At 42.2% G+C, this 26,416-nt stretch overlaps 1 protein-coding gene across 6 annotated transcripts; it reads right to left on the bottom strand.

Annotated features, from left to right (window-relative positions):
- Nucleotides 1-549: 549 nt before the first annotated feature.
- On the bottom strand, nucleotides 550-26,238 carry kif13a (kinesin family member 13A). 6 transcript variants are annotated; one of them, XM_085918385.1, is made up of 40 exons: nucleotides 25,696-26,238; nucleotides 25,417-25,507; nucleotides 19,041-19,053; nucleotides 17,011-17,071; nucleotides 16,064-16,156; nucleotides 15,581-15,761; nucleotides 13,605-13,692; nucleotides 12,904-13,038; nucleotides 12,710-12,822; nucleotides 12,312-12,423; nucleotides 12,028-12,240; nucleotides 11,847-11,957; nucleotides 11,630-11,764; nucleotides 11,016-11,146; nucleotides 10,744-10,830; nucleotides 10,501-10,676; nucleotides 9,905-10,124; nucleotides 9,256-9,418; nucleotides 9,026-9,169; nucleotides 8,802-8,951; nucleotides 8,561-8,725; nucleotides 8,275-8,448; nucleotides 7,886-8,037; nucleotides 7,679-7,811; nucleotides 7,419-7,565; nucleotides 7,140-7,172; nucleotides 6,580-6,679; nucleotides 6,366-6,492; nucleotides 6,229-6,284; nucleotides 5,940-6,064; nucleotides 5,650-5,826; nucleotides 5,484-5,576; nucleotides 5,252-5,404; nucleotides 4,878-4,955; nucleotides 4,744-4,803; nucleotides 4,580-4,661; nucleotides 4,316-4,467; nucleotides 3,965-4,102; nucleotides 2,819-3,812; nucleotides 550-2,443 (listed from the first exon to the last, which is right to left on the bottom strand). In XM_085918385.1, the coding sequence occupies exons 1-40, from the start codon at nucleotides 25,748-25,750 to the stop codon at nucleotides 2,310-2,312; spliced, it is 5,745 nt and encodes a 1,914-aa protein (XP_085774511.1). In that variant the 5' UTR covers nucleotides 25,751-26,238; the 3' UTR covers nucleotides 550-2,309. The 6 variants fall into 6 exon arrangements, with proteins under 6 accessions (XP_085774511.1, XP_085774510.1, XP_085774516.1 ...); XM_085918384.1 differs by having other exon boundaries at nucleotides 19,041-19,056; nucleotides 25,696-26,237; XM_085918390.1 differs by lacking the exon at nucleotides 7,140-7,172.
- Between the last annotated feature and the right edge of the window lie 178 nt (nucleotides 26,239-26,416).

The following is a 26,416-nucleotide window of genomic DNA, read 5'->3' as shown; positions in this document are numbered from 1 at the left end:
CTGTGAATGTCTTTTTTAAACTTGAAGTCAAAATTCCAGGAAAGGGGATTCATTTTAAATAGTAGCCACATTTAGATGTATACAGGTTACAAATACAGGCTGTATCATGTTTTATATGTGTAGTGTGTGTCTCTTGAGTACATTTGAAAAGGTCACACAGGGAAAAGCACAGGTGTGCACGCTAAATAAGAGTTACTGCTGTCAAAGTGTCACGGCACCAAAATAGAATGCAGTCATTGTTAATGTTACATGCCCCACCTGTGCTGTCCCTATATGACAACTTAAATGATAAAGAAATAAATCACCTTATATGACCTTACTGTCCTTTATGGCAGTTGTCGTCCTTTTGTAGAAATCTATTGATGTTTATGCTTGTTTTTACAGTTGTGTGTTTGAAAGTAAAGTTTGTATTGTGTCTTGTTTGGACGTTAGCTTGAGGGGAAAAAAATACACTGCAACATGTTAAAACTGATTTTCACGCTTTCATTTACTACCATTGTTGCTGTTAAATGAAAAGCTTGCTTTGATAAAAAAAAAACATTAAAAATGACATTGTTGGTATGAAAAAGTCAGAATTTACAAAAACATGTCCAGAGAAGTTACTGTCTAATAATAAAAGCATGTATTAACAAATATTGGGACTTTTTTCTTTATAGAAAAACTTTATTTGAACATTTATAGAAAAACTTGATTTGAACATTTTTTGACAAATTATTTTCTTTGTGTTTTGGATTTTAGAACATGAAATAATAATGCCCAAAACCCAAATGTTTGACCAAATTCAACAGAAAAAGTCAACACAGTGGTTTGATTGCAAATGTTCTTTTCGAGAACATTCACGTACCAATGAAAACAATTTTTGCGATACAACATAAATACAAATCTGTACATCATAATAGCGTCAATACTATTAAAAAAAAAAACACTTATATTTACATCTCCAAAAGGGAGAGCAGCTGAAAGATCTTCTATTTACAACTTGAACATATACATTATATATAGATGCATCACAACTTCCTTGTCTGCAGTTCGCCACATGTTCATACCGAACAAGCTCATCCTCCGTAACGAGACACCGTTGATCACACTGTCATTCGATCCTAAATAGGACATAATGCATTATTGAGTACCTGTTAATAACGTGCGGTATTACGTATCAGTCAACATATAAATTTCACATGGACGAAAAAAAAACAAAAAAAAAACAAGGATGCACATCAGTCAAGCCAAATAAGGCCGGCTGGCTTCCGGAAAAGCCATTAGGTGTCGTCAAAATAAACATAGGAACACACTTTGATTTTTTTTAAGGTTATGTGTCCACCTTTATGGAAGCAAAGACAAGGCATCATTGTATTCAAATTCTGGATAAAGGCTATAAAATCCTCATCCAAGTGCTCTATAAAATCTTCAGAGATGACATCATACGGCTTTTGCCCTTCCTCTCAGTTGAAAGCGAGTGAGTGAGAACCCGCTCAGTCAGTTCCTTTCCAGTGCAAGCGTTCAAACAGCACGATTTCTCGTGCTGGATAGGGATTGTTCAATCCACAGTGTTACAGTACTTCAACAGGATAATTCAAGAGTCACAAAGTGAAGGCAATGCAGGTTTTCTTGTTGATCTTGAGGATATGTGGAAATTAGAGACATGGCACGAAACTTTGTGTTCTTCAAACAAAACTTGGTATGCAAAATTTGGGCTATTTTTAAAGATGGGAACTTTACAGGGGAAATCATTGGAATTTATAGAGAGGAATATGGAAAATATTGGATAAAAATATAACCCACACAATTTTTTTTTCCCCTGTTAGATGGGGGAAAAAAAATGTCTGGTTAGGACAGTAAATTTTTTACTTTTATGCTTTGGATTAATTCGCCCAAATTTCCAGTTAACTGCCAATAATCCCCCCACCCCCCAAAAGAAATTGGTTGAATTTCCCTTATAAAGTTTCCACCCTTTGCAAGTCAACTACTAACAGCAGATATGAAACTCTTTGGTTGCCCCTGACATCAACGAAAGGCTTATTGACAGTAGTACATTCGTAATGTTCGTATCCCAGATTAATCATCATATGAGCCTCAGGGGTTGTGATCATAACGCCATACAAAAATATGCTTTCTCAAGAAAAAACAAGTGGGTAATATTTCCATATGGACTCCCAGCTAAGCATTTCCTCTTAAAAATATACCCTTATGGAAAAATGTGCATAATGAGCATGTGCATATTCAGTGATTAGCTTCATTAGATCATAAAAGCCTACAAATGACCAAATCAGAATTTTGGCCAAAGCTGTGGCCCAGACTGTGTCTTTGTCTTATCTGAGGAGAGTGGTTGGTTCCGTTTCCATGGAGGGTGGATCTCGGGTCAGACGAGATGGCTTCACAAACACTCCGTGGCCTGGGGGACATCGGAAGTAAACTCTCCCCTGGACTGTACCATTGTGCTTACCTGAGGGAGGGTTACAATACGACAATTTCAGCAATATTCAAAACACTGGAACATCAGACTTGTTTTACTTGACTATTTTATTTTGAAGATTTTAAGAATGTTATATGTTCTTAAGTATATTAGCATAAACGTAAAGGAGCAGTTTAATGTCCTTTGAATTAGATTACATTTTAAATTATATAATTAACTTAAAAAAAATAATAGGAAAAACTTTTAATTGTATCAGTTCAAAAAAAGATTAAAGTATTTTGACTATAGCAAGGCACCACAGCACTTGTAGTTAAAATAAACAGCGCCCTCTAGTGGATATAATCTTCAACTACTTCACTATTATGCAGTGCAGTATTTCCTTTGCTTCACTTTCAATGAACTCACCCACAGCCAGGTCCAGTTTGACACCAACCCAGATACCCTTGGCGAACTCCACCCCTCCGACGTAATGGACCATTCCTCGCCGTTTACCCACCCACACCATCTCCCCGGGCGCCATCCAGTCGGGGAGCTGGGCGACGGGGGTGCACTCATCCCCGCTGGAGTCACCCGAGGGTTCCGTGCTGCTGGGGTTGGGGCTGGGACAGGGACTCCCGTGGGGAACATCTCCCTGGGCCGGTTCGCGGATGGGAGGGTCTCCTCCTCTGAGAGGCGGGGCTTTGGAGAAGGACGTAACAGCGGACGGGGACGTCGAAGACGGGGCGATGGTGCGAATGACAGTGTTGGTCGAAATTGGATATTTGTGTAAAGCGGCTGAGGCGTTGTCGGAATTGTTCTTCATAATAGCAACAGAGTCACACGTTTCTGTCTTGTTGCTCGTCTTCAGTGTCGCGGTCACGTCAACGACGTCTTGCTCCCATCCGTCTGTAAAATGATGCGAGCCCTCTTCGCCAATGGTATCATCCGCCCCTTTAAAGTCTGTGAACTCCTGACTGCAACTGAGATTGCAAATTGGAGGTGGAGGAAAAGTTCTCAGCTTGCCACAAGGAACACTGATAGGTATGGAAGTTGGTGAGTTGAAGACTTGCTGATCTTCACTTCCAGGGAGAACTTTAATTTGCGTGTAGCCCCTCCCGGTATGATATCCGACGGCGTCTTGCGGATCTCTGCAGCTGAGTTGATCGGAGCTCTCGCTGGAACTGAACGGCAAGTCGGATAGCGTGGCGTTCGAGGCGCTGTGGGAAAAGTAACCGCTGGTGCAGCTACTGGCGGTGGGGCTACGAGACACCTCCTTCCGCTCCTTCGAGTCGCCGCGGTTCTCCAGGGTGGCGTTGTAGATGTCAAAATTGGCAAAGTCCTCAGGGATGTACGCCTGGAAGCCGCCGCCATCGCCGTCGCCGTCTCGGACGTCCGCCGCAACGTCCTCCTCGTCGGATTCCTGCGGAGGTCAAAATATTGATGACTTGGCACATTTTTCATCTTCACAATTAGCAGTATAAAAGTAGCCTCGACAATGCTAACGTGATCTCTCTCACCGTCCCGTGACCATGTGACTTTCACTTCCAATAACGTGTTGTGTGTAGCACTTACAGCGGCACCGTGTGGTAGTGTGCGGCTGAGCGGTCTGCGGGCGGGGGGCTTGCAGTGGCCCTCGCTGCCTGCCCTGGGTCTGCGCCAGGGGCAGGGAGGGGGGAGCAGTGCGGGGTTGTCCACATATGAGCGCATGCTCTGCAGATGGGTCAGAACAACAGCACAGACTTCACGCACAAACACATTGCGTGCATACATGCGGCTAGCCGGCCGGGTCAGTGACTTAGTGGGCATGCGTTTTGGAAATTTGTGGTCAAGCTAGAAAAATTGCATGTTGGTATGAGTGGCACAAATTCATGCGCAAGGAGTGAGGATCACATTGGATTCGAAATTGAACTCATTCCTTCTTGCCTCTTTTCCCAGCAGTGGGCGGGCCTCCAGGACTTTCTTCACCTTATTCTCCTCCTTAACAGGCAGAAGGGACTTAAGGAACTTGGACGGCTGAGGGGATAGAAGCTTGAAAGGACTGGAGTTGAAAAATGTAGGACTCTCCGGAACTGAGCCTGATCAGAGACATTCAGTGATATGATGGGGTGGAAAGGAAAGTCACATATGGATCATTTAGAACGTGAAGAACGTGCAGAACTTCTTGTCAAATTCTCTCATTTGGTTTACCTGATCCTTCTTTGTTTTTGATGGGTGTACTGCAGAGAGAACCGTTCTGAGGATTGCAGCTGTCACCATGATCACAGTTATCCTATAAATCAATACATCGAACATATTAGCTGAAAAAATGAGCCCATCTTTCATAAAAACGACAACACGGTGTTGAAGCATACCTCACATACTTTGCGGTCTTCATCCTCACAGCCAGTCAGGTCGGTTTTACTGCAGGAAGACTGGAGAGCAGGGAAATTTGTTATTCATGACACGTGTCAAAACTATTAGTTACTGAGAGGAATGTGCTCATTACATGCGGGACATTTGGTGTGCTGAGGCTTCTTCTGAGATGTCTTCCCTTCGTAGAGAGTGCTTCCTTCACTGTCACAGCCTGTGGAAAATAATATAATATAATATAATATAATGTAAAAAATATAATATAATTATAATATAATATCATATAATATATACGAATAATTTATATACATTTTATAATAATATAATATAATGATAGGGATGGATGGATATACAATACAATAATAATTGTATTTTAATGACATTATTATACTGAGACGTGAATTTGCCAAAATAAAAAAATACATTGTATTTGTCAAATTGGTCAGAATAAATGAATCAGAATTTAGTATTAGGTTGTGACATGGGCAATCCATATGGCTCTAACTGTACCTGCCGCAGCCTCTCCAAGCTTAAGATATTCTCCACTTGCAAAACTCCCCGAGTGTATTTCTCAATGTAGGTTTCTCCATCCGGAGTCTCCTCGACGTCTGCACGAGCAGCCATGAGGGCCAACGTTTCTCTCTCCTCTGGCTCCTCTGAGGCCTGACATGAGGAACAAGGGGAGTTCATTGCAAGACTTTGAAGAGTGCATTTATTAGAATACATCTCAAACATGTTGCACCTTCGGTATGTTCGAAACAATCTCGTAGATCACGCCGCAGGAGTGAAGCATATTCTTAAGCGACATTCTCCTTTTGAGACTCTGTGTAAAACTCTGAAAGAGAGAAATCAAATGAAGTGAACAAACAAAACGATCAATGGAGTTGTAACATTCCCGACACGCCAACCTGCTTGTTGTAGATGTTGACGGCGATCCTCTTGCGGAGCACCAGCTCCATTGAGGCGGGGTGGCTCAGTTGCACTGTGGTTTTCAAGATCAAGTAGATACGCTCGTGAGGAGACGTGACCCGATTGAGATGCACGGAATCGTGGATGGATGAGTCCCAGGAACACACGGCTGACACCTGAAAAGAATGAAATGTCTTAAAAACTCTCAACGATCCACTTGGGATGCGAGTTAGCTGCGCAGTTCCATCTTTGAACACAAGAGGGCAGTAGACGCACAGCGGTGACTCACTTCTTCCTCGCTGTGCTTGATGATGGGGAGATAGAAAAACTGGCTTCCATGCTCTTTGGGTAGGATAGAGTTAACACCCGCAGCATGAGGACCCGTCAGCTGCTCATTCACTGTCAGATTATCAGCTAGTGGAACAAAACATATCTATATTGAGATTCTAAAATATACAATCGTTAATTGTATCAGCACAGTCTAATCGGCGATAATACCAAAAACAAAAAAAAAAGCTTGTTTTTTAGGACTAATGTGGTGAATCCTGATTCAAATGTCAAGAATGTGTGTGACTCACCATTCAAATCAAGGAAGAGAACTGGGATATGAGCTTCTATTCCGAGAGGCGGAGTCCTAACAGGCAGATGTTTGAAACACGGTTTTAAAAAGCAACAAATCAAATGAATTTGACAGAAATATGCTCCAATTGTATACCAGTCGGCGGGAGCTCCGGGGATTCTGCTTCCAGGCGCAGGTACGAGCACGGCGTTTCTCTCCTCGGTCAGGCCGACCCATTGCTCCACCAGACGGGCTTCACGCTCAATGTCTTCCTCTGACTTCTCTGAATGGATTGAGACCAATCACAATAATAAACCATAAGAACCGAATACAAATAAAAAAACTTTTTCGGGGGAGGTTCTAGACTCACCGTGCTTGTTAATGATCTTTTTGATTTGTTCATCCAGGTACTCCCGTCGTTTGATTAAGGCCTCAGACCATCGCTCTCTTACGCAGCTGAGATCTTCCTCCTAGAAGCAGACGAAGATAAGGTGGACCTGATTGGCTGTATCTATTTTTTTGGACCACATTTGTTAATACTGTATCGCAAAAAACACACTCAAAACCGAACCGCATCACACCTTGTGATATCAGTGCACATCCCTCATGCAAAGTAGTGCCAGCCATGCAACACAAGTGTTTAGGTAGCATGTAGCATCATCTTGCAGCTCTTCAGTAATGGCAAGCAAATTAGTGTGCAAATGTAGGCGACGGACGGGTGGAGCTGTGTTTGGCTGCCAAAGAATGGCCGTTATGTTATTACAGCAACGTGTGTGTTTTGTTTAATAAAGCAACGTTTTGGGGGTTTTTTTTTTTAGTCGGGAGAGGCACAGCCCTCTTCCTCCTCCCTCGTAGGCCCTCAAGCAAGGGCCTGATCGCAAACACGTGATCCTTCATGCTGTGTGTTAAATTACAGCAGGATGAGGGTACCTGATAACTATCCGTATCGTCTTGCACCTCTCTCTGGCAGGGAAGAACACACGCTGTCAGATATGTGTGTGTGTAAGTGTGAGCTGACAGCTCAGAATTTCTCTCTCATGTTTTTACAAGAAACAGATTTTTTTTCTTCCCCTCAATATTCAAGTTGTGTAGCATTATAAACTCATTTACCAGCAGCACAGTTAAAATGAATATTTGACTAGTATAGCCGTCAACGGTAGTGAACGACTTAACATTTTCTATTTTTGGTCCAAAATGTATTTCACGGACCTGGTAGGTGTCGAGGGGTCGCTGCAATTTGGAGGAGCGTAGAGTCACGCAACCGATGGAGACGGACAGCATGGCCTCCACCAGCAGAGGCAGGGTGCCTGACTTTTGGACCGGCTTCACGCTGACCTGAAGCCTTCTCGAATGGCCCTGCTTGGACACGTCAACCTCAGTGTGGTGCTTCTGGCACTGGCTTTTAAAATGTGTTCTTTTTTTTTACATAATTACACCAGTCACTGTGTTTTGTGTTTTTTTTCTCCGACCTGGCGCAGTTGGAAGACTCCTCCCGTGCTGATGTCTTTTCCAGGCTGCAGCTCCACAGCGGCGTACTCTCCCTGTTCATTGAGCTCCTGGATGGAGACCCACAGCTCGATCCTACGAGACACCTCGCTCCACCTTCGTGGAACGTGCATCAAAGGGTTCAAATCCTTCCGTTTTTCTCCTTGAGCGTGAACTCAACTTGTACGTACCTGTCTCGGAGTGTCTGAGTCTTGGATTCCAGAGCGTCTAACTCCCACGGAGAACGTCCGTTCCCAGCACAGCAATGGCCCCATACCTCTATTGCCAACGCTCCATCTGATATGAACTCCAGAAAGTCATCGGTCACATGTACAACATAGTCCTGCAAAAAAATAAATAAATTATAATAATCATAATAAATACAATAAAATAATAATAAAATAAATAAAAAGAATATAAATAAAAAGAAATATGAATAAAATATAAATAAATAAAATATAAATACGATTAAAAATATAGCACACTTGGAGACCTTTGCCAAGGCTCAAAAAATCCATCACCTGCAAAATCAATGAGCGTAATCCTGCAAGCGTGGTAAAAAGCAGTAGGTGGTTCTCACCTTGCAGTGGTCAAACTGGACAGTGAACTGTGCATCTGGGCTCCGAGGGGAAGGTCTATCAGGGCTCACCATTGGGGGGGCCACTGTGGGTTCGCCATGTTCCCAAAAGTTGTACTGACAGAAAACAAAGTTGGACAAGTTGAGGGGCAGCCCCGTCGCCTCCCTGATGCGAACCTGTAACGAGAAAACACACACACACACAGCATGAAACCCGACTTTTTGAATTTTCAAGAGACTCGGGGTCACACGAGTCAAGGTATACGCAAACCAAAAATGCGGCTTCTACCCTGATAATGAGCCTCTTGGCCATGTGGACAATTTCTCCATTGGTGTCCAAGACCTCGTAGCAGCCGCTCTCACTGGAGTTCTCAGAGGAGTCGTCCCCACCGCAAAGGCGCTCGGGCACGGCGCCGCTGACCCGCATCAGCTCCACGTGCAGTCTGCCTGCTAACTGTGCGTACAAACGAACCTCCAGTGTAAAACGAATTAAAAAAAAAAAAACCATCAAATGGATGTAAATAAATTACCTCCCCCTGCTGGCTGATGATGGGAACAGCATATTGTAGTTTGACATCATGGAAAAGGCACTCCAGAAAAATGTTCGCCACTCCTATTAGGTTGTGGTTTTCTTGAGCGTCGTAAAATGGGTCAGAGTGTTTACCGTTTGCCTTGCTGCACTGTTAATTGAATTAAACAAATTAAATCAACAAATGTTTTTTGTTTTTTTACTCTCCTGTCTTGTGTTTCTTACCACTTCTTCTGAGCCTTCTCTCCAGTCTCTGTAGTGATCTCTCATGTCCACCAGTTTGTTTTCCAGCTTCTCAATGGTCCACACCTGAGTTGCCCTCCCCTTCCTGCGCACCTGGATGGCTGGTTCACTGACTATGGCTCCACGCTGAATGAAAACAAACAAGTCAGATAGGCCCGCGAGCAGACGCAACAGTTCAAATGATTTGCTTGGCGTGGGCTCAGCCGGCTGACCTTGCGGTTGGCGCTAAGGTTGGCTGCGGGAATCTGAAGAGTGACTTGATAGTCGGTCAGTTTGCTCATCTCCTCTGCCAAAAAGTTGGCCTCTCGCACCAGGGTGTTAGCTTTCAGAACTTGTTCCCTGAGCCGAGAAAGACTCTGTCTGAAAAGTTCATCCCTGACGCACACAAAGAAAAAAAAAAAAAAACAGTTATCCAAAGAGATCCAACTAAACAGTGAGAAAACCGTTGTGTGAATTGGCAGTGGGCAAAAAAAAAAATCGATGAAGCGCAAAATTGGAATTTCCCCTTGGAGCACATTTAAGCTTGGAGACTAAAGGCAGGACAGTAGAATGCTGCTTGGTGGTTTGACCTAACCAGAACTTTAAGCTTGACTTTTTAAGAGGCGGTTATCTTCACTTTATGAGGGCGGTCGTAATTTTGCATTACTCACTCCTTTAAACACTGTTTTGCACTATCCTCAAGTTTTAGGTTGGGATAGAACCTCGTATTATGGGATAACGCTGTTTGGGGAAAAACTAGCATAGCGGAAACCGACTGTCCTACTTAAAAATGCAATAGACGGATTTTCTGTATTGAGTAGCGAGCGAGTGATGAAAAACAAATATTGACGCTTTTGAATGAGCTCATGGTGTGTCACCAACCGTTCCTCCGTCCAAAGTTGCAGCTTGCCGTGCGGTGTGTGCGTCTGGAACGTGAGGCGCTCGCTGTTGCTGCGGTGGTGTTGTTGCGTTTTCTCGGGAGAAAGTTGTTGCCGAAGAGATTCCAGCTCCCGCTCGTACATCAACCTTTGTTCTTCCAGAGCCGTGCGCTTTTCTTCCAGGTACTGCTTCTCCAAAACCTGGACCACATTCTGCATGGGGTCTAGAAAACCACACGCAATGCTCGAGTCTTGTTTACAATTTTAAAATTAAACATTTCAAAAGTCTACACACCCCTGGTAAAATATATAATATATAAATAAAAGATATGAAGAAGCTGCAGAAAATTCTTGGAAGAATTCAAATTAATTACAATACAGATGATATAAAAAGTCTACACACCCCTGGTAAAATATAATGAATATGAAAATAAAATATGAAGAAGCTACAGGAAATTCTTGGAAGAACTAAAAATGAATTAGAATACAGATGATATAAAAGTCTACACACCCCTGGTAAAATATATAAATATGATATATGGAATTTTTTGGTTGCTATGTGCTGGCGACAGAAATGTATCGAGAGCTGAAAAAAATTACCATTGTTTCCCAGAGTCTTCATTATGACTTCCATTTGGGCAAACTCATAGCTGTAGTCCTGCTCAGAAGATGCTTCACTGGCGGTCTCCACATCCACCTCCACAAAGCTGTCCCTGGGAGAGGTCCTTTCCAGTTCCTTCAAACGGTCCCGCCGTTTTCGTTTTGGCAAATTGATCCTGTGACAGATTCCATTTTTAGCCTTCCAACTCATCCTATTGGGTTCCAAGTCAAAATGCGGCACACCTAAAAAAGTGGTTGTTGCCCCATAAGATCCGATCTCCATGCCAAAGATGAACCAAAGAATCGATCATTGTTCCATTCACACAGGTACTGCGAAGAAAACGTCAAGTCGGATTATTATCTGCATCCTTTCTTGAACAATTCATTTGCGTCTAGAGGGGGGGAAAAAAAACACGCTCGTGCTTTGAAAGCAGAGAACTCAAATTCCTCGACAATGAGCTCATGTGAAGCTTCAACGGACAAAGTCGTTGTAGTTTTTTTTTACTGCAGCTCACCGGGCGTTCCCTATGGGCATCAAGGTGACATCACCATCCGGGCACAATTCCAATACACAGTGCAGCGGTTGGATCCCGATCCCAAACAGCTGGATGTCCTGAGAAGTGTCAGCGCCGACATGCGTGCTCTCCTACACACAGGTGGAAGACATATTAAAAGAGGTCTGAAAGGAATTATCTTCGCCTTCCCCATGTTTGGCCTAATTTATTGAGACAAAATGAGGAAACAAGACTGCGCCTGCAAGGATTCAACCGGGGGGAGGAAAAAAAAAAAGTGAGTGGGCGCTGTTAGACAAACATTTCCTTTTTTTTTTCAAAGGATGTCCAAGCCTGTACAAACGAGTCCATTTCACATTGGAGTGGTCATTCCACATTGAAACGGCAGAAGCTAGACAAAGGCCTGTTGTTGGTGCTTGCTCACACGCCTACAAGTCTGTCTTGCAGGATCGCTCTTCTGTTTACAATACTTTTATCACATTACAAATAGGATTCCCTGGCTTTTGAGGTATTTCTGACTTTGGTAGGAAAAAAAAAAAAATCACCTATGAACTGAGCATGCCAACATTTTTTCTACAACTGAACAAATAAAAGATCTCCCTCGGTAAAATGAGTACCTTCAGATAGTAAACGAGTAGCTCATTTAAGGCAGGATCGGCGTTCAGGTTGACCAGGAAACATTTGTCTTCACCCACTTTAATTCCAGATGTTTCCAGAGAGATGCCCATGCTCTCCAGTTGCTTTTGGCGCTCCTGCAAAAACACAGTATGACTTCCCTGTGAGCAAAGTAGATTTATTTCATGAATATTATGTCATATATATATTTATACACACTGTGGCAATCTCTTCTGTCTTCCTCAGTTTCTCCTCCCAAGTAACGGTCATCTCCATTATGAGTTTTTCGGATTCGTGCAGTTTCTCCTTCAGTTCAGGAGCCTTCAAGGACTTGAGAGCAGATCCGGATCATGTTAGGGTAAAGTGGCCATGCAAGGTTGTGCTGATTTCAAAATCTCACCTCAGCCTGAGATAGCTGCACTTTGAGCTTCTCCACTTCTTCTCGGAGCTCTCGGATGATGCGAGCGTTGGGGTCTTCGTTCACGACCGCGTGGTTGACGATCCTCTTGGCTCGATCGGCGTAACGCAGAGTGGAAAGAGTTTCTTCGTAGTTGTCTGCCGCGGGACTCACTGTGGCGATCATTGCCGTCTTGCTGTTCCCACCCAGGTTGTCCTAAAGAGAAATATTCCTACTCTAAATTTGTTCTGATAGACAATAAGAATCATGAATGTTGGGCTACAAACCTTGAGCAGCCAGGTGAGGACTGAGTCTCTATAAGGCACAAATTTGGCCTTCCCTTTTCCTGCAGACTGATCAGCCAGCGCAGAAATCACACAACCTAACGTGGTCAAGGACCTACAACCAAACGCAAAGTTACATTTAAAGACAAGTGGCCCAATCAAGGGATGATGATACAACCACTGGCGGAGCTAGAGAGGGGGGGGCCGCAGGGACACTGACTCCCCCAATATAAATTGACTTTTGTTTTTCCCCCCCATTTTTACATCAATAAATAAACAAAAAAATAAGACCGTTAATAAATAATAAATAAATAAATAAACTAGCTTTCCCGGGGACAACAACCAAATTTTTTAATGACGTGTCCGATGCACGTTGGCTTTTAATCTCGGAATATACCCACTTGTTGATGTTGCTTCCTTCTTTTAGTCGCTCGCCAGCAGCTCCCGTCTTGGACACCCGTTCACTTCCTGCCAGGTCAACTAGACTCATCTTGCTCACCTTCTCCCCGGAATTCTGATAATAAAGCCAATTCATTGCGAGGTCAATATATTCGTGGAACACTTTAGGTCTTAATGCGGAGTCAAAAAGACCCACCCCGGATTGTAGATCGTATAATGTTTGTGTGACGATAATACTGAAGACGGCGTGAGATCGGCTGCTCTCCTCATTCATGTTGGTGGCTGCCACCGTACGAGATTTGTTCCCTTCCGACATGAGCACTTCAATGTCCTAAAGTTGAGGAAGACAAACGAGAGATAAAAAATATTTTTAAACCACATATGACATCACGCATAGGTCATTTTTGAGTTGCTGTATGTTACAAATTGTGCATCCTAGTTGCTGGTTATTGTCGAAATACTGGCAACAGTTTTACATTTCATAAGTTTTACAGTTTGAAAACTTGGAGCAGATTTCCGTGGATTTGAAGAAAAATGTGCAAACAGATCCTTTTTGAGAACAATAAAAGGCAGCCAATGTTCACACGCATTTTAGCGAGACGGAGCTCTAGGAAATCCAGTCTATTGATATCAAACAAACATGGCCGACAGAAAAAGGGTGGGGATGTTTCAACTTAATTAAGGAAAGCCCCGCCAATGCTTGGCATACGATCCACGCCAAAAAACCACACGGGTGCATTCCACATTCACATTATATGTGTCATTAGGAGCTCATGAGAATTAAAACCACATTGTTAAGCTCAGTGCTATTTGGCTGCAACGATTCGATTTTTTTTTTTTTTTTGCATTTGTGAAATTTGAGTGGATTTTGTTCAGTTGTACAAGACAAGGGTATACCTCAAAGTTGGTCACGGCCAGTTGAGACAAACCATCCACGTATGGACCCAAGACTTTGTGCTCACGAACCTTCAGAGACTGTCGGCTCCTTAAAAGAGAAACGGTCTGGTGAATAAAAGGAGTGTAAATGCCTCTCGTGGCACCGAACACATTTCATTTCCTCATTCTTTAAAGTCGCCCTTTTGTGGCTTTTATGGCAATTTGGAGTGCTGACACCATCAGTTTTACCTCAAGCGTAAAATGGGATTGAAGGACAGAGAAGGACAATTTGGGTGGAGTGTCTGCTCATTCATCTAGCGCCAAATTACACAACCAAATAAATCTGCCAAAGAGCATTTAAGACACATGGGAATTGTTTTCAAATGTTGTATTTAAATCAACACCTATTGCTGAAGAAGGAGGAACTTTTCATCGAGATTCGGGATGTCATCTGGATACAATAAAATAATAACATCATGCATAATAACAATAATACTAAAAAATAATGATATATGATAAGAGAAGGACATGTCTGAACTTTCAGTATGTATGGGAGTTTAAACATTGAATTGAAATTGTTGCCAGATGCGCATTCTGGAGGAGATCCGGAGGAAACATGACTTAACATTTAGAAGCTGATGTTAAAAACACATTTCTCTCTTAACTGACAAGATTTGGCTGGGAACAACATCCTGTTCAAAGAATGGCCGTATAAATATAGGTTGACATGACATAAAGAATCTGAAGTGTGAAAAATAGAGATAAAAACTGTCCAAATGTTTATCACTGTTGTTCACTTGTTTCTAATTAGGTTCATTTTCTGTAATAACTAGCTAGCTACACAGCTAGCTCGCTATTGGACAATGCTAGCTATTGCCCAATGAGAATAGCTTTTGGCTCTTTGAAAGCATAAACAACATTGTTTCCCCATTGGACCTGAATACATTGTTCCCTTAAGAGTGCCTCACTTTTCAGTTTAGAACTGTAACCCCATCACCAGACACTATTTTTTCACTTTAAGGCTGCCTGCTAGTTGTTGAAGAGAAATCCAATAGCTCGGGAGGTCATTCTATCTAACTCAGTTGGGCAGACGTGTCCTCCGGTTAACAGCTCCCAGGTTTCCCCTTTCCATGATGGTGACCTACCACCCGCTGCAAGTGTGTTTTTATTTTGGTTTGAACAGCTAAAGTCAGTTAGCTAGTGATGACATGCACTTTGATTTGATTTTCAACATCTTCTTTGGGGAGAATCTTAATGTTTACATTCTTAACAGAGCCTCAGATGTTAGGAATGAAGAGGGACCTTTTTCTACCCATCTGGGAATGAAAATATATTTTGTAAAGCATTTTAGCTACACAAAATATTTGATGTCGATGAAAATTAAGTTTTTGGGTAACAGGTCAGTGGTTGGACAATTTCTTGAATTCAGCCCAATCGTCGGAATTTGCAAATGCGTTATTGATTTCGTCAGCCAATTTACTGCAGACTGGAAATGACTATTTCGCAAAACCAAAGTCATTTTAAAAAGTGGACATGGGGTCTGAGCCGCGCCGCATTTTAACTTTAGCCATCCATCACCCGTACTTTCAAAAATCACAATGCCACTCCAACATCTCCATTCAAACTACGGGAAAGTTCGTCTTTCCATCCTGAATGGAGACACATTTGTGAGACAAGTCACAACAATGGCAGCGGCTTGAAGACCCGCAAGTGTAAATAGTAAACCAATCAACTGCGGGAAATGGCCGAGGCTTCCTACTTGGCTCCGTTACAGTCCTGAGTCAGGCTGAGCCACGAACAGCCCAAGTGGGAGCAGCAGCCAGCGAGGTCACGGCTCACGCTGGAGTCGGAATGAATCAGGAAAAATGACAAAGTTTGTGCAAGCAGCTGTGTGTCACCGCAAGTCCAAAGCATTAGCTCATTGGCTTCACCGAGCAGATTTAGGTCACGTGTGTTTACTACTCAAGAAAAAGCACAAGACCACCCATCAGACTCACCCTTTGGGATCCAGGAGGTCGCGGACTTTCTCGTTGTAGATTTCCATGTAAGACACTTCAATTTTAAAAGTGTGGCCCTCATTGGACTCTTGGTGGACCCTCTCGAACAGCGTGCAGCACAGTCGAGGGATCAAACCCGGCTGCTCCCCGTTTCCCATCATGGAAAATGATTTGCCAGAACCTATAAAAACAACAAAAGTGCTTTAAATTTATTTGAGTCTCACAAGACGTTCGGGCTGATATGATCATAAAATAAAATCTCTGAAGGCAGATTTAATCGATTTTTTTCTCTCCCCCAAAGGTTTTGACTGAAACCAAAACAAGTTTAGCTTTGTTTTCCCCTAATATGATTTGCTTTATTTCTTGAGATATGAAACAAACTTTGGAAAAAATTTTCCCCCTCCAGGCTATTTTCTCCCAAGCATTAGTCCAACTCAAAACCATCTTTCCAATGAGAACTATTCTGGATAATTCAAAATGTACCTGTTTGTCCATAAGCAAATATGCAGGCATTATATCCCTGGAATGCATTTTCAAGTATTCCCTCTCCAAGGCACTTGAACACCACCTCTTGACCTTTTGGACAAAGACTCAGTTACCAAGGCGATTAGTGTAAACAGATAATCATTGCTTTTCATTGGTGGCAAATGAGAAGAGTTAACGAGAACTCTAAACACAAATCCGGTGAGTGCTTGCTGCCTGGTCATGTCGAAAGTATTTGTCTGTGCCGCGCAGTCTCTTGTGTCGTGCTACTTCTAAATAGAACAGCTGTTTAATAAGCTAAATAAAGCCTCGGCTGTGCCAGCTTCAGGCGGTGCCCCGAGTGGTCATATTGTCCTCTCCGTGTAGATGACATCTCCATCACAAAACCGAGTGGCGAGCAAAAGAGCCACAATCCGAATGAAAAATGTTCCACTTGCACAAATGAACCAATTTTCTTGCGTGAAATGTTGCGTAAAGCATTCATTAGCGATATGAATAGTAGTATCTGATTAGATATGCGCAAGGACGTGAATTAAGAGTGCTAGAAAAATAATGCACATGTAAATATAAACACTTTCATATTGTTCCCACGGCCAAGGAGGTTGTTGATATTTTTGTTAGTTGGCAGGAGAGGAGTGAGGCATTTCATTTGTTTCAAAGATGGATAAAGTGTTCGATTTGTTTATGTTTGTGCGAAATGTAGGTTAAATTATTCTTTTTCTAGTTGTAATGTGAAGCCTTGTAGCCATTATTAAATTATTATTATGATCATTATATTTATAATATACATATTATTTATATATTTACATTTATTATTATATTTAAGTGTTTTTTTAATCCAGCACAAGGACATTTGACTCCCAAAGCGCTAGCAGCCAAATTATTGAAATGTAATGCGTGTTTGGAGCTCTCTAGGGAGGAGCGAAGACTTATCACGTGTGACTCACCGGCATATTTGGGAACGTTGGACTCATCCATGGACCAGAAACAGTGGTCAAAGGCAAACACCTGCGGAGAAGACAGCAAAGAGATCACCGACACATTTTCCACACCTGTCCGAGCGTTTACACTCCGACACGACCTGATCCCGCTTCCATAATCAAGCTTATTGTGCCGTGCCGTGCGAATAAATCAGCGGGATAGAGCATGTCTGCGAGAGTAAGATACAGACAAACTGAGCTTATTGTTCAAAGTAATGCTCATTAAGACGCTCTGTACAAATCCACTGTTAGCGCTTTTGTCATCGTGGTTGCGGCTAAATGAATTCATAAATCAGGGTCAGCGCTCCCCCAAGAAATTCCAGCACTCAGTGACCCTTGTCTCCAAGGAAACGGGGCCGGAGCGCTTCCCGGCGGTGCATGCTGGCTCACAGCCCTAGCTGCTGCCTTTCACAACACGGAATTGAGCAGAAGAAACCCTTTGCTATGTATCCTAGAGGCACCTGCATGAGCTAGCTCTGGACGAGTGACATAGAGAGATGCTCTCTACGAGAAAATAGACTCTTATAGCATAAACCCGTCCGTGTGTGTGTTGACAGAACATTCAAATAGCTCATCATTGTCTCCATAAAATCACATTAAAAGATTGCGCTGCTGTCGTCGTTACAAATTGCTTTCAAAGAACCTCCCTTCCCGAAGTTCTTACAAATCACGATAGGGGCTATTTACTGGGAAGCTTCTGCTTTTGCACAGTCAGCATGAGAAGCTGACACAGATAAACCTGTTCTTGTGACTTCAGTCAAATGAGTTTGCAAGGAACAAAAAGTGCCATCATTCTCAATTAGAGCTGCTTTGCTAGCTACTGACCGAGCAGACTCCTCTGGACTGTCCACCAGCCTGTGTGACGCCATAAAAAAAAAAGTTCTTGATTGGACAATAGAGTCTTTTCAAGTCTCCCGCAGGGGTTAGCTTCATTTCCGCTACCTGTTTTTGCACTTGTAATCAGGCATAATCAAAGTGGCCCAGCGTGTGGTCAAATAAGACGTCAGTCCAACGCTAACAACCAAGCGATCCGACAATAACATTTCAATCAGACCAGTACGGACTAAAGGAAGCAAATAGTTCAAGAAAACCACCTGCTGAGGTTGGAAGATGCTAATCAAGGCAGAGAAGCTAGCTAACTAGCCAAAGGCAACAAAGCAACCATTTCTTATCTTGTCGATTTGACAACAAAATAAAAACTATACTACTGTGTATAAAAACCGCCGTTAAAAAACTGTGACAACATTTTTATTTGAAAATATTAATCTTGGCTGTTTGTAGCCGACAATGCGAATGCTAGCAAACGTCTCATCATTGAGATCCGATTTCTGCTTTGGTTTTACCACATCCAAAAACAGCAAAAAATTGAAATTTCTTTTAGAGAATGGGCCATTAATTTGATAAGCATTTTAATAAAACATGTCAAATCTGATACCGCCTTATACATAATTCCGAGTAATTAGACAAATATTGCATATTGGACTACAACGTATGTTGAAACAGTAAAAATAAAATCAGCAGACACGTGCTGGGTCTAGTGTCAGGGTAAATTCAGGTTACAGGCCCGAGAGACCCGATCCCCCCTGGACCCCGTCAACGAGTGTACTCGACACAAAAGACGATCCTCAATGTATGAACCATCCCCGAACCGGTCAAGCTCAGTAGTGAGGCGTCAAGGAGAAGAAGTGGAGGGGGGGGGGTGCATTTGCAACAATGCAGCTTTCAATGCACGCGCACACACTAGCCCAGTGTCCACGCACATCCTGCTCTCATTGTAGCGCCTTTGTGGGTGCTCAGCACATCTTAAAGCGCTGACACATTCACACGGACATCTATCCGGCGCCTGCTGACCAACCCAGAGACTAAAACGCCCTCAATCACAGCCTTTGTGTAAAGACATACGCAGGATGCTTCTCACATCCTCAAGGAAACCATTTTCAGCGTCTCTGATATGTTCGCATGGTCATTTGAAGAACACAAGACAGTAAGGTACATACCTTCGATTGTTTCCTGCTGAATGACGTGCAAATCCATCATACGCAGGAGGAGTCCAAGGTGGGGAACAAACAGAAGACAAAAAGAGCTGTTAGGAATATTGAGCTTTAATAATAATAACATGCTAAAGACAAATTAAATATTCTTGGATGTGGCCAGGAAACTTGCGCGTGTATACACTAAATCAGTCTTTGTTTTTGCTTCTGTTCACTTCCAAGTAGAACTTCCTGCTGGTCACTGCTGTGATTGGGTTCAGGAGTAGGCCAGTGGAACTAAGCGAGGCAAGAGATTTAGCATTCATCGTCCCACTGACTCTGTTGAGTAAATAGATCTTCTGCCTGTGGACTTAACAAAGAGGCCAAGTTGGGGATGGCTGCACTCAGCATACCCAGATGCAGGAAGTAAGGACAAAAAGTTTGACTCGAGTTATGAACGATTACATTTTTAAACCGCGGGTCCACCCAGATCGAGTTAGCCGCAGTATGATGAAATTAGTCAAAAAAACAACTGGCCATTAAAGCGACATGAAATAAAACAGCTTCTACTCTTTTGGGACACGTTCCACTTGGTGTTGCAAAAGTCATTCTGTGGGAATTTTGAGGAACATTTTCCTTCTGGGTGTACAATATAAACGGCCACATGTGGTATGTGGAGAATCCCGAGCGAGACAATAGAGAGAATTGTATCCATCTTGCTATATATAGGTTTTGTTAACACAATTACTTCCTTACTAAAGACAAACGCAGACTCCATTCATGACTTGTACATTATTTTTTGCAGTTGCTTCGATCACTTTAAGAGCCTTCCCTACATAAATTCCAGCACTACTCAAGCCTCCCAATATAATCTTTTAATCTCACCAGATATTTGTCTCTATCTTAACAATGTGCAAGAAATCACTTTTCAATGCATGCAATATTTATTATTGTTAAAAGTCGTGCAAATGCATTTCAGTGCCGGTCGCGGCGACTCGGTCACAAAGCTCGGAAGGTGCAACCTCGAGGCGATTTGTTTAAAATTTAGCGTGTATGACATGTTAAGGTTGGAGGGCTTATGTTGCGGTTCAGCACACACGAGGCTAACGCTGCTGGTTTTATGCGCTTCATTGTACTTCGTGTGAAGTGTGTCGCCGTGGCCGCACATTGGCTCCCGGCCTTCCAGCCAGCCGTTCCATGATAAGACATCCGGAAAATTTCTCAGCATGGCTGGAAGACAAAAACAGTAACAATTCACCCAACCCCCCCTAAAGCAAGGTGATCTTATCGGCCTTATTGTTAAATTTCAAGTAGAAAATATCTCCCTTGAGACAGACTTTGTTTTTTTTGTTTTTTTTCCATTACGAGCTGGTAGGCACGATTGGTTGATGTCTTCTGTAGAGTTTTAGATACTGTATACTCCCCAAATAAAAATTATGAAGGGTGGGAGTGCCCGCAGCGGGATCCCCCCGTGGATATGGAACAGGATTAAGGCCACTGGGTCATTATGTTGTCAAAAAAATGTCCTCTTCCAGCCCAGCGGGAAACAAACACACAAGATTACATACAGAATGCATCATCCAGCAACACCGCATTTATCATAAAATATTTTTAAAAAGCCTCTCAGGAATTTACAGTCACAGACGAGCACGATATACATGACCATCTTCCAATCTCCCAAATAGAGCGTTCACAAGAGCAGATGTGGTCGCTCCAAATTTACAAATGAAGTAATTTCAGATAAACAGTCTAATGAGATAATCCTGCTTCTTAAATGGACCGATGTCAAGTCACACACACAAAAACAGTCTCACACAAACATTCACCAAAGAGATTCAAATTCCATCTGATTGCTAAATCTCGAGCCCTCCAAACCATTTAACCTCAATTTAACCACACATAAGACTCTTTCCCCTACTCGCCTGTCAACGTGTTTCAGACAATTACAAGTCAGAAGAGATTTGAGCCAAACACAACGTAGTGTGTCAGTTTTGGGTTACAGCAGATTGCGCTGCTCTGGAGGCCAGGCTAACATTTCAAATATTCCCCGAGTATGTTTAGAACGAATCAAGCTCCCACCCACTCAAAGTAGGAGATCACCTTGCTGCACAGACTCAGAAAAAATAATACACTGAGTCTTGTGTGGGATTGTTAAAAAAAAAAAATAATTCCATGAAGTAGGCAAGGACACTCAGTCGAGCAGACAAGGCTGAAATGTCAACAAACGTGAAATGTAAATGTTTGCTGCTTAACAGTGAGGCTGGAAATAACAATTTATTTAAAAATAAATTGGAGAATGTGGTCAATTATGTGTAATTAATCATTGTCGAAATGTCTTAAAGCAACCAGCGGAGGCGCTGTTTGTCCAATTGCAACAACCAAAGAAGAACAATATGTGAGCTATGAAAAGTTGAGTTACATCCACTCCGACCTTAGTTTTGACCCCACTCCCTTGGGCACCATTAATTTATTCAGTATGACACTGGCATTCAAATAGGTTCCACAGAGAATATTTTCCATCCCATTATAGAAATAAAGAGTTTAAAATAGGTCATGAGCAGATAAGAGCTGCTGGATGTGCTTCAAAATTAAACAAAAAGCGTGAACTATAAATTACATGTGAATTATGTAACAGAATTATTTTGCACTTGAGAAAAAAAACGTGCATCATTTATATTTTACAAGTCGGCTTACTCCTGCATGTCTCGGCAACAGTTGTTGCTCGGCAACAACTCTGCAAACACGCGGCCAAGACAAACGACCAGCCTTGTGAGTCAAAGTTCCGACATAAAAGCCAAGTTCAGACTGTCAAAAACAGTCTTAATGAGGAGCAATGCGCCGGATGCTCCTGTTGGGGAATTTTCCTTCGCACATGCCAACAGCGCAGATGAAGCAATTCGGCTCCAATCGTGTCCTCTCAAGCATGTGTGACGCCGCAGTGACGAGGTGGGTCCGCGGGCCTAGCATACTGAATGATACGCCGCCCCAGAAGCATTAAATCACTTTCACAAGCGGCGCTTCAAAGGGAATCCAAGTTAGTCAATTTCGATGCAACTCTCTTTCCCAAAAGATATCAAGTGACATTTACTATCGGGACACACCTCTTTTGACCCTGCCTACTTGTAGATGTCACATGTTTGAATAGGTTTGGCGTATGGCCGCTAAGGACAAAAGGTCACAAAAGAAACAAGATGGCTGAGAAACACACAACGAAAGACATTATTGCTGTCACAATTGATTTCTTTGCCGCTAAAGACCGGAAGCCTGCTCGGTTCGTTTGAGAGAAAACCAAAATTGTTGTGTAAATTCCTAAACACCAACGAGAGAATTCTTTGTTCTCATTGCAAGAGAAACCACATCTGAGCTTGATGAGCCACAGACGCAACAAAGATGGACGACGCCATCTTTTCTCCATTGTGTGTAGAACGATGAAAACAATGGGACAAGCCTTTGAACAAATAGGCCTTTTGTGATTTGGACTACCAAGTCAATTTATGTGAACTGTGTGTTTGATAAATGTATTTGTAAGATAGGAAGATCTCAGAGCATCTTTCTACGTGGAAATGTTGATGAGTGGACACAATCATATCTAGACAAAGGGAACATTCCTGAGGGCAGTCACCGGACAAGGCAGCTTGTCATTTTAGAAAGGCGTGTTTTGAAAAGCCAGAGAGCTGCTCAAATCATATAAAAAGAAAGAATGTTGGATGTATGTTTGAATACATTGACATTTTATTGATACAGACAATGATGTGGGTTTAGCATTTAGCAATTTAGCATTTTACATGATGGAAATGATTATTAGTAAAAACTTTAAGCTCTTTTTTTCAAATTTGGTCATGTGACATTCAAAAGCCGAGCTGTGATTGGTCGATACCTGAGCCCTGAGTACGTGATGTCATTTTACGTCGAGAGCAAGTGGCAAAATGCGTTTTTTTTGTTTTTTAAAGGTGCTAATTGTACAAAAAATTAATTACGTTAACAAATCCATTTTATACAAAATAGTAATGTTTTACTGCTGAAAACATCTAAATGAGTTCGGTATTCTATCAAGGCTTAAAAGTTTAACCTGTCAAGCTAACCGCTACATAAACATCTGGGCGCTGTTATCATTATTGTTGATGGGAAACACACACCCAAGTTTGATCATATCTCGCTTTCAAAAGGTATTTTATAAGTCTTGACAGCTTTGTATTCAGTTGTGTTGGCAGGCAGGTTGGAACATGACGAATTGTGATACGTCCCCCCCCCCCCTCTCGAGGGGTGTTTCCTTGTCATGATGCCCCTCCACTCATCTCCACCACAGACAGCAGCCTCAGGTGTTTCTCAGCCCCCCCCCCCCATTAAACCATTGTGTCGACAGAACATAAGCATTCCCATGTCAAATGTGCTACGTGGTGCCAGCATAACGTGCAGATGAAAGGTGAGAAAGACCATTAGGAATTTAGGGAAAACTTAACCTGCCTCCCCAGCAGCTTAGTGATCACGAGTGTTACCATAATACAGTGAAGTGTAAAGAATCAAGCTCAACCATCAAAGCAATTCTCATTTGCTGTGTGGTCCGTCTGTGGAAAACACAATTTTCAATTTTTGACGCGTCATGAGATCTGAATCCCAAACTTAATTCCACTTCTGTATTTTTAGAAAGACAAAAATCCATCCGTACGTCTTTTACTCTCTGTTCCCATGGGAGAAGAAAAGTTCCCATGACTAAGTCCCCCTGCAGCCATATTTGATAGCCACTAAAACTGACACTTCTCCAACACACAGCAACAGGTGTCCTCAAAACATGGCTGCAGCGGGAGCAAAAAACTTTTCTCGCAGTTCCACCATCAGCAAGAGAGAAAATTATATGCCTTCGCAAAACCACTGTAGTCTAAACACAAGGAACCAAATCACCAGCAGCAAGACTGCTTACTTGGTGTCAAGTCAAAATATATGCAGCAAGGCTGGACAACAAAATTTTACATGATTTGTTACAATGGACATCAAATCTCAAATTAGCATTCCAAATATGATAAAGTCGAAAGAAATAACAAGCAGTTTCACACCAACACCTGTTAAACGTGGCAAAATGCACACTTACTTCAACCTTAAATGGATAGTGAATTTATTTAGCTATTTTCAGCAGTAAAAAGTTAAGATTTAGTCTAAAATTAATTTGATCAAGATTGACCAATCACGGCTCATCTGCTTTTTGTTTGGACATGTGACATTAGCCAGGTGAGTCGTGATTGGTTGCTCCATGAGCCCTCAGCACATGAGATGTCATTTACAGTCAATGGCAAGTGGCAAAATGCACTTTTAAAGATAACAAAAGTATATGAAATTTTACCAAATTAACTGATGAAAATATATAATATCCCTTTTAAAATTTCCTATGGGGAAAATCCCACTATATTGCACCAATGGTAAATCAAAACTGTCTAATGTGACAGCTATAATACATCCACTTAAACGTCATCTTAAGCAGCATTATAATGATGTCACACTTTATTTGCTTTCATAAAGTCTGAGTGTGATCCATAATTTTTTACAGCTTCTATTTCTGACATTAAGTGCCCGTCCTCTACCCCAATGCTCAGCACTGTCGTGTTACCCGGCACCCTTCGCTTAAATTAGCTCAGCGGCAAAACCTTGAGAGATTCATCGGGTAGGTTCAAATGCATTACAATTGTTATACTGAGCTATTGGCTATTGGAAACTTAACATGAATGAGACAACATATCAAGTTGCACATACATTGGACTTCATCATGGGGGTCGCATATCACTTGGTTAGCAATTTTACAAACTACATTCAACGTGACAATTGCAATGCACAATTAACAAGTCACAACTTGCTTTGGTGGCAGGAAAATGACCTATTTAAATGTATTCATATTTTACTTTTGCAAAAGGTCACAATATTGGCTTATATACTTGATTTATGTGAAAGTGTAAACATTTTTTTTTGCTGTAAAAGGTCATAATATTGGCTTATATATATTTGATTAATGTGAAAGTGTGAACCAATTTGTTTAAAGTACATGACACCTTTTTAAAAAACAAACAAACAGGTTGACAAGTAAATATTCACAGAATGGTCAACATTCCATCCCAGAAGCTCCGAACTTTGAGGCAGATGTGTTATGACAACACGGTACAACATGATATGACGAAGTTTTGTTATTGCATACTGCACGACAAGCTCGGTGAAAGTTATTTGTGCACTTGCACTTGGGGTCAGACGTTTACATAACACCTCGGGAGCCCCACGGTGCTTCAAATATTTGGTGACACAGTAATCCAAACTATAAAAGTGAAACATTTTGCAGGGTGGGCAACCACAATTCAAATATAATCTAGTTGGAGTGATAATATTTAAATAACACTATGGAGTTGTATTTTTTTTTTTTTTTTACCTGTTGTCTCCTTTTGCATTGGAGGGTGGCGCGTACAGAACCGTCTGGTTGTCCTCCATATCCACCACGCATTTGGTGTTCAGCTCAATTTCTGTCCGAAGATGTTTGTTTTGGAAAACAAAGTAGAAAAACGACTTGATTTGATTCCGTTAAAACTCCATAAGTCAACCCAAGTGACGCTCTTTGAAAAGCGATGGGATGAAAAGTTAGCGGATTTTTACAACACACACAACGCACTTAAAAAAATAATTAAAAAAAAAAAAAAAAAAAAAGACTTACCTCTCCGGTTCATGGGCCGAACCCTCACGGCAACTTTGACTTTTGTATCCGACATTTTTTGTCTACTTTTCGCTTTTCTGCTGCACTCAACGAGGGGAAAGTCTTCAGACAACAAGTCCGAATCTGTACCGTGTCAAAAGGCGACAGATTGCGACTCAAATCGCCCCTAAAGCGTTCGCGCGTCAAAAAGAAACGTCAGGAAAGCGTCCATGCTTATCCTTTATATCCATCAAGTTCGATTTTTAGATAGAAATCCAGAGCTCGACCCCGCTTCCACACAGCATCCCCACCGCCATCTTCCTCCCTCCACCGACCGTCCGGGAGCTCGACTGCTCTCCTCTGGCGTGCTGTGGAGGCTGCACCAAAGCACCAAAAGAGGGGCAAACCATTTTTTTTTTTGCACTGTGCACTAAACAGGGGCGAGCCCACCCCGCCGCTCATTAGACGAGGGCCAGACAGACATGTGATGGAGAGGGTTTATTTTTCACACAGCCGTGAAATTTCATTTTCACCCAATAATAAATGTTTTTACTCACCGCGGGCACGACATTTAGACATGAGCTACACAGTGGTGACCAACCTGTGGCCTGTGGGCTATTTATGGGCCTACTATCCAATTTTAGCGGTTCGCAGCAGTGGAAAAAAATTACACCATTTTAAAAAATCCGGAATGAATATAAACCCATTTTGTTCTTTGTCAATGTTGATCCAGAGTTCCAAG

The sequence above is a fragment of the Syngnathus leptorhynchus genome, chromosome 8 (assembly GCF_054491065.1).
Source record: "Syngnathus leptorhynchus isolate UIUO chromosome 8, UIUO_Slep, whole genome shotgun sequence".
Classification (NCBI taxonomy): Eukaryota; Metazoa; Chordata; class Actinopteri; order Syngnathiformes; family Syngnathidae; genus Syngnathus; species Syngnathus leptorhynchus.
This window is presented reverse-complemented; position numbering and strand designations above follow the sequence as displayed.